At 35.9% G+C, this 14,462-nt stretch overlaps 1 protein-coding gene across 15 annotated transcripts in view; it reads right to left on the reverse strand.

Moving 5' to 3' along the window:
* KCNIP4 (potassium voltage-gated channel interacting protein 4) overlaps positions 1–14,462 on the reverse strand; it is a 431,453-nt gene that overhangs the window by 12,935 nt on the left and 404,056 nt on the right. For all 15 annotated transcript variants that reach the window (XM_068680017.1, XM_068680011.1, XM_068680012.1 and 12 more), the window contains 2 exons: positions 7,853–7,922; positions 2,020–2,090 (listed from right to left, as the gene is read on the reverse strand). In XM_068680017.1, the coding sequence (XP_068536118.1) occupies positions 2,020–2,090; positions 7,853–7,922 (141 nt within the window). The remainder of the gene's footprint in view (positions 1–2,019; positions 2,091–7,852; positions 7,923–14,462) is intronic.

Here is a 14,462-nt window from a genome sequence, read left to right on the forward strand (position 1 = left end):
AGGAAAAGGAGATTGTAACAAACAACAACAAAAACTCTTACTCTTACAAGTTATATTTCTAGTTCTGCCAGTTAATTTCAAAATTTCCTTTTCACACAGAAGAGAGCCAAAGAGCATTTTTCTTCTTAGATCATTATATTAATTTGTATTTACTTCTACACTGTGATAAATGATTATTTATAAATCATACCCCGTTTTCCCCACCTTTATGCTGTTTTTGTTGTTGTTGTTGATAATGTTTTTTTGTTTTGTTTTGTTTTGTTTTGTTTTCCTAACAAGCATTAGAAAGCTGGAGTGTGGATTGGTTTAGACAAGGTATGGCAGTTGCATCTGAGATAAAAAATGATCAGGAAAAAAATTACTACTTCCATGATTCAGAACTACTTTCACACGATTAGAAAAAATCTAAACATTTTTAACGTTAGCAAGATGCTTTTAGAGTGGTTATTGTGTAGTTTATAAATATGAAGCTGCTTCATGGTACGAGGACACAGAAATGGGAGTCTTTTGACAGCACTAGAGTTGTGCTGGATTTACAGCTAGTGCAAATGAAATCAAGGTCTGGGTCACTCTGAGTCGATAGTGGACAAAAACAAGTTGGAAAATGTCTGTTCTCTCAGTGATAAAAAAATGCTTTATTTTCCTATTTTCATTTGTTTCAAAGCCTCTTTCGAACATAGACCTTAACTTTGAGATATTCACATACCTCAAAAAACGCTTTACATCTATTGCGTTTCATAATTCTTTCTTTTTGAGATACAAATGTGAACAAATTGTTCAGGAAAGCTACAAAAGCTTCTTTTGTTCTCATTATTCCTAATGATAACAGCAGAAATACTTCTCAAATATTGATGCTGAAAATGTCTTCTGGCATTGTCTCTGCTGTTGCTGATATGACCAGAAGGATTCCTTGTAGATTTAGTCTACATACAGAAGATGTGAATAAAAGCTCCATTTTTTGCTTCCACCAGGCCCATTGATTTCAGCTGCCTGGAAAAAGGCAGATGGGGTTCATGTTTTTTAAATAAATGCAAGTAATGTCCCACAGAATGCTCTGGTTATATTCCCAGGTGAGGTTTAGGTTTATGATCACAGTGCATCTGCTTGGCAATACTTCTCCTTCCATATTACATCAATAATAAAAGAATGAAAATACTTTTAAAAGATTTTCCCTCAGATCTCACAACATCATTCAATCAAGTAAATCATAAAAACACATATAGGGCATTTAAACAAATTTGCAGTGGATATATTTAATCGTAAACCAATCTCAAGTTGTAAGGATACCATCTGTCAATTGAAAAACAAAACAAAGCACAATATGACAAAGTAAGTATTGTTTTGCAGAAGAACTGGCAGATTTCTTAATTCTATATGTTAAAGTAACGGCTCCTTTGCAGTATGCCCTATTTTCATCTAACTATTGCAGGGAGTTGCCTTTTCTGTCACGATTTTTGTATTGGTGATGTCAGCCTTTGCAGATAATGACGTCACCCTCAGCAGGGAAAGGCAGAAGTTTGAAGATTTGGCATATAAATTGAGGAAGAATGAATTTTAAACTCTTGTGCTTTTAAATATATTGCTATAAAGGTGTTTTTTGTTTGTTTGTTTGTTTGTTTTTGTTTTGCTTTTTGGTAGAACCTTCTCCTGGAAAACAATAGTATGTATGAGCAACCCTATTTTGGCTGAGTTGTAATGTTATTTGGATCAGAGTCCTCATCTTGAAGATTGGCAGGAGGATAATGATTCTGTTATGTAACTTGTGAATAAGTTAGGTTACCTTTTAAATTAGCAGATTTATAAAAAAGTTAATATAGCAGCACAATATGAGTTAAAATTCTGTGATACATAACTGTGTAATAATAATGACTTTTGTTAACACATTGGAAAAACTTGAAACTTTAGCCACATAAACTAAATTTTATGTGGTCCGTATAGTAAAACTGACCAAATTTCACTTAATCACAAAAAATGTCAAAACATTGAAGCAAACATAAAGGAAGTAACAGCATCACTTACCTCAAAACTTACAGATCCATTGTGATCAGTGTCAAATGCATTAAACAGAAAATGTGCATAAGTTGTGGAATCTATAATTTAAAACAGTAAGAATATTTCATAGTAAGCATGTCTTCTTTCATAGTAAGCACATTTTATTTCATTTAATTTTATACCATGACATATTTTTACAGGAAGATATATTTTGATAACAACTAATGCTAAATTTTCCAGTCAGCTTAAACTTATTTTTTTGGCAGGGCAGGAGGGACAAATTACAAGTACAAGTATGTGAGTAATTAAACTGGGAAGGAAATTGTGAAAATCTGGACTCGAGTATTTTTATTCATTTTCATTACCACTGCTGCATGCAAACTACTAATCACTGATGTCTTAACGAATGGTGAAGAAGTCATGTTAATGTACTCTGAAGCAATCTGTGTCAATGGGAATGCTACTTTACCAATTAAATGACTGTGATAGTGGATCTCTCTTGTGTTACAGAAGAAAAATGCATTCATCACTGTAAATGAGGAAAGCGGGCACTACCATCTGTGCATCTGGCGTATCACTTTTACTCTGGAGACAGGCGTGTTGCCCCAGCTGAAGATGAGCTGGTCAGAAAACTGCTGCTGCTTTTCGGGCTCAATGCACCACACAACAAACTGGCACAGGGACAGGCACCAGTGCCAAGACTTACGCTATGTCACTTCAACAGCATACATCACCAGCCAGGCTGCTGTATAGCTGTAGACAGCTATAGGTGAGATAAAATCCTGTCCAGAGAAGCATATTCTTAAAATGGGGTTGCTGGTTGATTCTTGTGAGCATCTTATGAGAGCTAGGTGCTTAAAAACCTTGAAAAAAAGTGGCTGAAAAGTAACTGAAGTGGTCAAAAAGACTCTGGAAGATGACTTTAGGAAAGTGATGCCTTCACTAATTGTTTACTGTTCAAGCCTATTCAACAGCATATCAACTCAGTTTTCTTTTGATATTCATTGTTTTGTTCTTTCCATTTTATATATTTACATTAATATTAGGTTAATTAACATTAACCTCACAAACTTTTAGTAAAGTGACAAGCGTCATGGCCCCGTTTTATAGGTGAAAAACTAGGGTAAAGAACAATTTCTCCACAGCCATGACTGCAAATCCTTGGAGTCACACACAGCCTGAGTGCTGCCCTAAATATTAAGGTGATTCTTCCCAAGACTGTAGAACCATCTTAGGCCACAACAGTTACAAGGGAGGTTGTTTCTGCTCCACTGTATTTTTAGCAATTATATGCAGTAAATGCTTTTCATAATAGCAAACCATCATGTCCTGAACAGTAGTAATTTGTAGATTTTTTTTCCTGTTCCTTCCTTAGAAGAAAACTGCCGTTATTGTGGGAAAACCTCATCAATCAGTGCTGAGATGCCTGTTTCTGATTTCTTGGCACTAAACCTTTTTTTACCTTTCGTGTCAAACCTGAAAAACTGCATCCACCACAGCTCAAACTTTTTTTTTTTTTTTTTTCATTAAAAGGTGCGATGATTTTGGGTCATCTGAAATATCACCTTGACCCTAAGAAACCAAATATACCAAACCTCAAAACTTTGCACTTCACAGGTTCATACCTGACATTGGTAAATGAAGTCTCTGGTCTTATTTCAATATGTTTATTAAAAGTGATGTAAAGTAATTGTGACAAGAACAATCTCTGCAGCCATCAAGCCTGTGTCTGTTAACACATTTTCAGAGAATTTCCCCCAAATACTGAGACATTCATTCACCCATCCATGTAGCCACAGATTAATGTATTTGCTTAAGTATAATCTAGTAGACAAATCCCCTTTAACTTTAAACGGGAAATTTTATTTTAACTGAAAAACGTAGACTTGTTGACTTCAGTTCATATTTTCTATCCTCTACTGAGACATCTATTGTACAACAACAGTGTGCAAGCCATCTTGTAATAAAAAGCACATTACAGAGGCATAATGACTGTAAATTGAATTTTAAATACCTTCCAATTCTCTTGGTACTTACTTCTTAAAAAACAAACAAACAAAAAAAATCTTTTGAAACATCCCTAATCATTTTTCTGTAGATTTACATTAAACATCACAATATTAACACAAAGTATTTTACTCTTTTCCATATGTGATACAACTTAATACTCTTCTTGTATGATAGTATATGGATAGTAGTAATAATAAACTCTACTAACCTCTTCTGAAAAAGTCTAAAAAATTCAGAGGTCTCTTTCAGGGTTGTTTGTGCAGGCAATTCTGGTCTGAAATTTTGCCTTCAAAACATCCATTGCAGAGTGAGGTAGACTGATGTTTACATGACAGCTACTTCTTAGTGTGATGCCTCTGCCATTCCCTAAATCTCGAACATTAACCACGTTAGACCAGAGCTTTAATTCTTAAATAAGATATATCTTCGTTTCAGGGATCTGATATCATAACTAGTTGGTTAAATTGATGTTTTGACAGGTTGAAGCAGGAACAGATATTAAATCAGAATTCCTTTGAAATACATTGTTTAAACATTTTAAATATCAGACCCCCCAAAAAGGAAGAAAAGGATAGTCATTATATATTCAAGAGTAAGCCTTATCAAACTGTGAACATAACCTATTCTCTTCATAACTGAGGGAGGAAGAGCTCAATAATTGCTCCTTATGTGGATTCTTACCTGTGATTTGCATGGCTGAAGAAGATATCCCAAGTTTTATGTCAGGCAACTTGTTGCATGAGTGCAGGGGAGCTACTGGGACCTATTCATTCACTGGTATAACTGTGTTTTTCCCATTGGTAAATGGCTTTTTGATGATTGCTTGGTCACCCTAAAGCTTAAAATGTTACTCAACATTAGTCTGTTTGCTTAAATTGCATGAAGTTATAATGATACACTGTGTTTTATCTGGTTTTGTATTATATGGACATTTGGGGCACAGATCTACATGTATGACATTTTAACTTGAGGACATGTTAATATGTTGTCTTTGTTGTGTTTTCAAACATTTCTTTTTAATATTCACACATACCTAAAAGCAATATATTAACTGCAACTGAAATTCAAAGGTCTTGGTTATACACAGCATGTTGGCAATACATGCACAGATGCAACTATTCAGACTAGCTGCCTAACTAAATATTCAAATATGGAGATCTCACCCAGTACTTAACATGCAAATACCGACAATTAATGATGCTTAGCTAATCTGAGGAACTAAGAATAGACTTTGGTCCCCAGACCTCTCAAAAAATGGCAGAGGTCATCACAGGCCCACAGAAGCTTTATAATTACTGCTGTGTGCTGTTACTCCTGTGAGGAGAATCAGCTCTTCCACTATTTCCTCTGAACATTTTTCCTGACATTTTGAGGAAAACTACACAACGCTTTCACATTTGTTTATGCTGCCTTTATGCTCCGTTTGTCAGTAGGCCTTTGTATGGAGGTTGTGGGGCCCATGAATGGAGTTAGCTTCTGATGGTCACTTCTCAGTGGGCCTCACTGAGATCCCTGAAATAGCTTTACTGAAGAAGCTAAAATGCTGTTAGTAGTACACAGCGTCTCCTGCTGATGAATTAATTATCTGGTTTGATACTTTCCTAGCATGCTTAAAGTATAACACATGGAGCTTCTTTTTAAGAAAAAACAAAAGTTTTTTTTTTCAAGAAAAAAATATTTTCTCAAAAAAGAATTCCCACATCGTTAAAGCTCAAATTGCTGTAAAGGTGACAGGAAATACTACAGTGTTAACACCTCTGAAATAAACAGTTTTGACTCTCATTTAAGGGGGAAGAAGGTCACTTCTTGGGCTCCAAACTGAAAGAGAGCTAAGGGTTTATAGAAGTCCATGGGATCCTGATTTTCTAAAGAACTATTAATATTATTATTATTTTTTTTAATTTTACCAAAGTTAAATGAAGAGAGAAGAAAAAGCAAATTTTTCCATGAATTTTATCTTGCATGTCAGCCCTGAAGACAACATAGCAGCTGCTGCTAACAAGCCACAAGTTTTGTAGAGAGCTTGCTGCAGAGTGGAGGCTTGTCAGGCTCACACTGCATGGACTCTTTGTGACTTGCCTGCAGCTTTTTCTCCAGTCTAGCTGTGACAGCCATTTCTTGGCCAGGTTTCTAAGGCTGTTTGGTTTTTCTTTTGAGGTGCAACTCTAGTTTTATGTAGGTAGCAGCAACAAGCAGTTATCCTAGGCAATGGATGCAGGTGTGGGTGAGATGAGCAGGGACGGGGCACAGGTTGTCACTGTCCCCACAGCTGGGTGAGGAAATGCAGACATGGAACTGGGCAAAGTGGTTTCAGGGGTAGCAAAGAAAAGAAAGAAATAGTATCTAACACATGTATAAGGTGCCATATATAATACATTTGGGTGTAATGTACAGCTGCAAACCAACTGAGAAAGAGAAAGCACAAAAATGTGGTAGCAAATACATAGAAAAGCAAATCCTAGAGCAAGGAAGAAGAAAGCACTGACACGAAGATTGTATTCCTGCTGGAGATGGACTCCAGATGCTGACAACCCTCTTCTCCCAAATAATGCCACTGCCCTAAAGGCCCAGAATAGCAGTGGACAGGCGTGTACAGGACCAGGAAGAGGGATGGAAACTAAGAAATGTTTATAGAACAATTTTAATTGCATTGTTATTTCTATTCTGTAACAAATAGGTCTGGATTAGTAAAGACTAGGCTTTTGAGGTTTCAGTTATTCTGACAATAAATTTTAACTCTACTTGCATAAAAGGTGTGCTTTCTCTTTGCCTGTAAGCAGTTTTCAGAGTAACAATAGGAAATACATATTTTTTATTATTATAATTTTAAAAGTAGTAAAGGTATAGTAAATCACATGCAGAGAACTTATTTTCACCAGGCAGGGTAGCTACAAATTACAGTATCTGAAACTCTGATTGTTAGCCTGGTTTAAAAGAAATAATAGTAGGCAGGCCAACACATCTAGCCTTTTTTTCTTCCTTATTGATTATGTCTAGTTGCTGAGGATTTCAGTGATGGTAATCCACACTGAATACTGCTCTTTACCTTGTAGGTTTTTATTTAAAATAAAACTAATTGGGAAAGGGGAGAGGTTTTGTTCCTACCAATTAAGGTTTTTGTTTGCTTGGGGATCTTTTGTTTTTTACACACAAGTGAAAAGAAAGAGCTATCAATGGTAACAAGGAAAAATGTAAATCTCAAGAGTTGTGGGAGAAGATGAAGAGCCAGGATTGAAGAGCTTTAGGGGCAGGACTGAATGGTAAAAGTAAGCAGAAGAAAAGAGGAAAACTATTCAAACCAAAAGAAAATCTGAGGTTTGAAACAAAATATAATATATATACATGTGTGTGTGTGTTACCTTTATTGTACTAAAAGACAAGAAAAAGAAGTCATTGAAGGCCCTAAAAATTACTTAACCGAAATTAAGAGTAGCAAAAAAGACCTTGTTTATGTAGAGAAAGCCCATAGAAGTCAGTCAAGGGAGTTCTCCCATTGCTATTAAGATTTTAATTTGATCCATAACTCTAGTGCCTCCTACAGTTTTCACTCCTACTGTGAAAGGTTCTGTAGAATAACAGATAATGGGGCTGACTGCATAGAAAGTTTGAAAGGAAATAACCTACTCAGAGATACTTCGTTTTCAAAGATACTCAAATACAGGTGGGTAACCAGAACAGGATACTGACCTCTTGTAGATATCATTGCACTTCATTCAGAAACATATACTTTTAAATGTGTCCAGCTATCAACAATCTTGTTAATTTGAACAGGATCTTTTGTTAGATTCAGGAGTGAACAAATATAACTCTCTGTACATTGTCATACCAATTACATTTGCCAAGTACTCACCTCCCTGTGGAAAGAACTGAGAGTAAATCTCTTTGAACGTTTCTTCATTGACAACACCACTGGGACATTCCTGGAAAAAGTTAGACACAATAAATAAATAGTGTTGAATCTGGTTCAGGCAAATCCTGTGTGCAGGAGACCATAGAGAACATGTACATGATCGTGAGAGTTTAACATGCTGCAAGAGCCTGATTTTGCACTTTAAACCAAATATTAGAGCATCAAATGTGCATCACTTTGAAGTGTCTTATTAAAGAGAAGGGACAACAAAAATGGACAAAAGTTACTTCAGTGCCATTTCTTCTCAATTTCAGTACTGAGAACTGAGTGATGGGTGTGAGCAGCAACTGCTGTGCTGCAGTGCATGGTGCTGTTGGTGGTCTCTGCAGGCCATGGGCAATGGCTCCTGTAGCTGAAAACAGCACTTGTGTGGCACAGAAACCAAGCAGGAATGCAAACTGCGTTTGCAGCTAGACCTGTCACAGAAGGTCTTACTCAAGCCTTGCAGATACTTTTGCCTTTTTACATCTTGTTCGTAAACTGAAGTATGTAAGCAAGAATGAGCAGAATGTGTCATAGTAGGGCAATTTCAGAGAAATTGAAACAGAAGAGAAAATATGTATGGAAAGTATGTAAAGAGGTAGGAAAAACAGAAGGAATATGATTTCAGTTACTAAGTCATGCAGTAAAAAGCAAAGGCAAGACTGCTGAGTCTAGTCCTAAATTTGCAAGGCTGAGCAGATGACTTTAGGCAATGAACTTAATTTCTTTTTGAATTAATTCCTTCCTTAATACAGTGGGTGGAAAAAAAAGAAAAAAAAAAAAAAAAAAAAAGGCCTGACAAACTCTATAAGACAAACGTATTTCTAGAAACAAAAAAGGAAAGTAAGGAAAGTGAAATAGTGAAGAGTCGTAGTTCAGTTTCTTTGTCCGTTGCTATGCTATTCAGACTGATGGCTCCAATTTATGTGCTCCCAGTCTGGAGCAATAGGGAAAGGAAATAGCTTCATGTGAAGATAAAGAACACTGTAACATCATTTGCCAGTATAATAACAGCTTTTCCTGTGACAGCAAATGATATTTCTATTAGATCAAGTAAGGAACATTCATAGCTTTGACAGCTTATGTGAAGAAACAAATAGCATAATCTTGCTAATTGAGAGATGATGCACTGCCTAAAACACGCATGTCAGATCTGTAGATCTAGGATTATTTTGATTTATATCACGTACTCTCAGCCAAAATCAGACCTTCACCATAACTAAGAATGTGCAAACACATGGTAAGAAACAATTCTGTTTGATCAGAACAGGCAAACAGAGAGCAGTCATGGAGACAGAAGTACAAAACTATTTATTCCTGGGCACAGAGGCTGTCAGTGATGGAGGCAGAATCAGAGCATCGGTAAGACTAGATACATACTGTCTGCTGGGCCACACTGCCTTTTAAACCAAAGCCTTTGTGGAACAGTAAAATGAATCTAGCACACCTACCCTTTGTCAGGTAAGGGGTACCTTTGTCAATCCATTGATTGAGGTGGTACTCCCTGTCTATTAGGTATTTGGGTGTGACGGTTTTCTAAAATATTTCTGCTTTCCCAGCTTCAAAAAAAAAAAAAAACAAAAAACAACCAAAAACACAACACTATATTCTGGTGCTCTAGAATATCTATAGTCCCTCTCAAGGATTAACATGCTGCTTGTCTCCTGATGTGAAGCCTTTTTGAGTTGTATAAATGAAAGCAAAAGACTGGTATATTTACTTGAAAACATCAGTGAAGCATTCAGATATTCATTGATATAACAATATATTTATTCGATGTAGGAAGTGTAACAAAGGCATTTCACAAGTTCCTCTTCTAAGCATACATTGATATTTATTTTACATCATTACCAGACCCGCTCAAGCAAGAGTAACACAACCTTCTCTCTGAGACAAATGGGAATGTGAAAGGACATTGCCATATTTTAAAATTTAGGAAAAGAAGTCATAGCTTCTTTCTGTTCTGCATGTATTTTGTTTTCAGACAAAAAGCTAGGAACATTTTGAATGAACTGAAAAAACACAACCCTGAACATTTGAATTTGTACAACTCAGATTCTGCAATATAAAAATATTATTTTTTTCTGAGAAACTTAATGAATGACAAAACATGTATTTATCCCACTCCATGGATTATTAACACACAAAGCTATTTTTCTACCTTTTCTTTAGATGAGAAAGGAAATACTCATATCCAAAATGTGCTCATCCTGCAAACAGAGCTCTCCTCTTTTTTGCACTAAGTTGTACAGTAACAGGAAATACCAACACCGCCAACGGTGCCAGTGCTTAGTCTAAAGCTTCAAAGAGACTCCCTTTTCCTGATTGCATTTAAGTGATGACACGCTAGAGGAGAATTAGAGGTATTGTGAAAAAAATTGTCTGATTTATTCTTGGCTAGTTTAAAGTAAGACTGTCTTTATAGAAGTAAACGACTTACAGACCTTATTTAAAGGCAGTGCTTCTTTCTGTCACTTAACTGCAGTTTCACCACACCGTTTGAAAGGAACACTGCTTGAAAAGGCAACATACATTCACAGAATTGTATATTAGTAGAGGCAGTAGAGTAGATAAATACAACCTCTTGAATTTATCTAGGCTGACCCTCTGTATTTGCCTCCTGTCTTTACCACAGCATTAGCAGTAACAGCTTAATTTTTCAATCTCTGGAGATTTGTTGTAATGGTATGTTAAGGGCTTTCATTAAAAATCTGCAACGTTGGCCAATTACTCTTATCAGAAATACCTAGTTCAAACTTTTCTTTCTTTATCCTGAGTCTTTCCTTTGAGATTCTACAACACTGTGAACAGATCTCTTCTTAAGTAATTTTAATCTAAATATATATGTAGCCAACATAATATGAGTCCAAGAATGTTCTTTTCCTGGCTTTTTTGTATTTATCAAGACAGAGTATTTCTCTAGTTCTCTATATTTCTCTTGTTCTGTGAATATTTAATATTGTGATTGTTAAATATGCGCCATGTCTTTATGTCAAGTTATTGCTGACTTCTTCCAACTGCAATTAAAAAATGTTTCTAAGATTTCATTAAACTCTTATAAAAGAAAGGAAAATAATTCAAAAATAGTTTGAAAGAAAAATGTAAGGCATTTAAACCATTTCCTATGCTCTTATTTTCCTCCAGTTGTATGTAATTTATTCTGTTACAGAAAAATAACTGTTTGACAGTCTTTTAAAATTGCATTAAAAATGCATTATATTCCTTCTGGAGAAAGAAAAAAAAAAAAAAGAGCATAAGTTCATCTTGAACTGCTTTTTTCCTGAGTCCAGTACTCTCTTCTTTAAAGAGAAAATAAGATAAACTGACAGAAAGAAGAGACAGAGAATAATAAATATGATTCTGCCTTTTGATGATCTCTCTTGCTTGCAATTTTACTGCTGGGAAATTACACCTCCAGTACATGGTCTTATGAACTACTCCAAAACCTGTAAATTATTTACAGGCTTCATACTGTCTAAGCTGTCTTTCAAAAAAAACATTTCTAAGAATACTGCAATGGGTGGATTCATTTTTGCCACCTAATCAACACCCTTTTTAGACAAGAGGCAAACCCGAAATGACAAAAAAAAAAGGAGAAACAGAAAAGTGTAGGAACAAGAATGAAGGGGAAAAAAAGAAAAGGCTCGGAGTTTTGTCTGTAAAATAAACAATGTATAATGGATGAAGCTGTATTAGGAGCTTTGGCAATTTTACATATATTTTATTTATAGGTTATTGCATGTCAACTACTGCCTTCCATGCTTTATCTGCTGTCAGTGTTCTGTTTCATTTCAGATAAATGTTCATGTCTATTGATTTAATTATCTCTGACTAACAATATTTTCTCTTTTTTGCATGTACATCTATTCTGACTGAAAAATTAAATTTACCACGAGCACATAATATAACGGAAAATCATATATATATAATTTTGAAATAAAATACTGCATATGCTTTAAAGCTAATTGCTAATTCTAGCAAAAGCCCCACAACCCAAACCCACAGTGGCTTTTCATAGTTCAGACCAGTTCTGAATTTTGCATTCAAGTACATTGATCAAATCATCGTGAAAATGTAAAAACACAATGTAGACCAAATTAATAATGAAATCCAGTCAAATATTCACTTCATGAAATTCAACCTGAATCGCAGTGCTCTACATATGGGAAGAAATAGTCCCTTGTACTGGTGCAAGCTGTGAAGTGACTGGCTGAATGTCAACCCTGCCAAAAAGGATGTGGCATTACAGTGGATGTCAAGTTGCGTATAAGCCAAGGAAAATATTCTTACTGCAAATATGACAAACCAACCAATGGGCCATGGCTAGCAGGCTGAGGGTGCTAGGGTCTCTGCTTGGCACCTTGGAACAGTAAGGAGCACAGACCCTCCCACGGATGTAGAGAAACTGAAGAGGGCTTATCAGAAGGTCACAAAGGCTATCAGGATGGAGGGCATGTGGCCAGAAGAAGTTGATAGAGCTGTGCTTGCTTAGTCTAGGTCAACACTAAAGGATGAGCTAGTAGCAGCTTACCTGAAGGGCAGTAACAGATAAACAACCAAACAGGTGGTAGGGGTGAACAATTTAACAGTGGTGACAGTCTGAGTTTTATGAGTTTTGTTGTCCTAACTGGACATTAGGACAAACTTTTTCATGCTTCTTGTACACTGCAGTGTAGTGATGTTTGAGATAGCCCCTAATTTCAGCGAGAATTTGTACTGTTGAACAGCCTTGGCAGAGCTTTTCTGTGCACTCTCTGCTTCCAAAGCTGCATCCCTGAAGTTCATTTAAATTTGCTGTATTTTTATGTTTGTTGTGATTGAAACATAGGCCTTCTTACGTCTTTCATATTTGCAGAAAATTGGGCCATATGATAACTATACAATTCACATGAGTTGCAATACTAAATTAATTTCTCCCACTTAGACATACAATTTTGCTTTTGGATTAAACAGCTATATGTATTCAGAAAAAAAATAAATGTATCTGTTTGGTGTTTATACCCATTGTTGTATACTTGACTTCCCATGGGAAGACATCAACAGCTATGTGGTAAAATTATCTGCAAACCATTAGTGTCATATCTAATAGAAACATTTTGTCTTAATGTTGCTATGCTCATATGTTATATCAGCAAATTTATACCTGAAATTTGCAGTGTTTTTTTCTAGGCTTATGGAAAATTTAACCACAAAAGAACTCAAATGATCTGCAAATTCATTGACTAGAGAATTTAGTACTATATAAATTATCTGGAACAAGCCCACTGATACTCAATGCACAAATTACTCCTGTCATGTTCCTCCTCTGAAATAAAATGTGTGCCAAAAGTAGCACACGTGAGAAACTAAGGTTACAAAGAGTTCCTCCAAGGATCAAAATGATAGGGACTTTGGTGAAAGACACCTAACATAGTCTCACTATGCCTTGGAACTAAGAGAAAAAAAAAAAAAAAAAAAAAAAAAACAGATAAATCTCACTACTTTGGAAGGGCCTCTTCACATCCTGACACACATTCCTATTAACACTAAATCCACATTAAAGACTTTGGCTAGAATGGCTTTGTGTATCAGGTATTGTGCTTCGACAGTTGAGCCAAACAGGTATTTGTAGCACAGATATGAGGCTAGATCTAAAAAGAATGAGCCTTATAAATCTTACCACTGCCTCTTTCAAAACCTTAATCTTAGTCTCTAATCCTCAATAGCCTCTATGTATTTTGCCAACTCACTTCAGTTAATAGTGGTCTCACTCCCGACTGCTGCTATTTAGGTAACAGCTCAGTAGCAATGGGCCCATGTGAAAGATAAAGCTGAATACCCAACAGCCAGAAGGGTGAGCAGTTACAAAGCATAAGGGTGAGGGTGGAAAGAGCAAAGAAAAATAGAAAAAGTTATCTCAAGCAAGCAGTGTCACATTAAAAAAAATAAATAAATAAAAACATTTTTGAGTTTGTTGAAATGATTAATGGGATTCTAAGTGCTGTAATGATTAAGCTGCTGGATCATTAAAAATGCATATATCTCATGTTTAGATGGGATAATTGGCTGAGCAGGGGTGGTAAATTTTTACTGCACAAAGTTAAAGTTGCAGAATAAAAACAAAAACTGGAAACAACATAAAAGCCAAAGAGCAGCAATGGCATCAAGATGGTAATTTCAATGTCAAAGTTTCTGAGGTGTTTAATTTTCCTTCCTACAGCTGCAAAACACTACAGCTTATTTCAAAAGACTCCTTTGAGTGCCTGCTGATTACTATAATATCACAGTATACCTCCAAAACAGGGTGCACAAGGTGACCAGAATTGTTTTGATTTGTTTTTTGTTTTTTCCCCAGATGCACCGGTCTATTCAACTCAGCCCTGTCAAATGATGGAACCTGTCCTTGTTAATTTCTGCATTCATCGCCCTCCAATCTGCAGGGAGAGTTTTTCCTGGCTTGCTGTCTCTCAGTTCCTCTTTTCTCTTTACCCTTACAATAGGATTCCAAGCCCTCTTTCACATATTCTCTGGTTCCTGGAAAGAGAGGTCTATCAAGTCATCTCTGAATCCCCATATCTCAAAATCTCCA

The sequence above is a fragment of the Anas acuta genome, chromosome 4, assembly GCF_963932015.1.
Source record: "Anas acuta chromosome 4, bAnaAcu1.1, whole genome shotgun sequence".
NCBI classification, from domain to species: domain Eukaryota; kingdom Metazoa; phylum Chordata; class Aves; order Anseriformes; family Anatidae; genus Anas; species Anas acuta.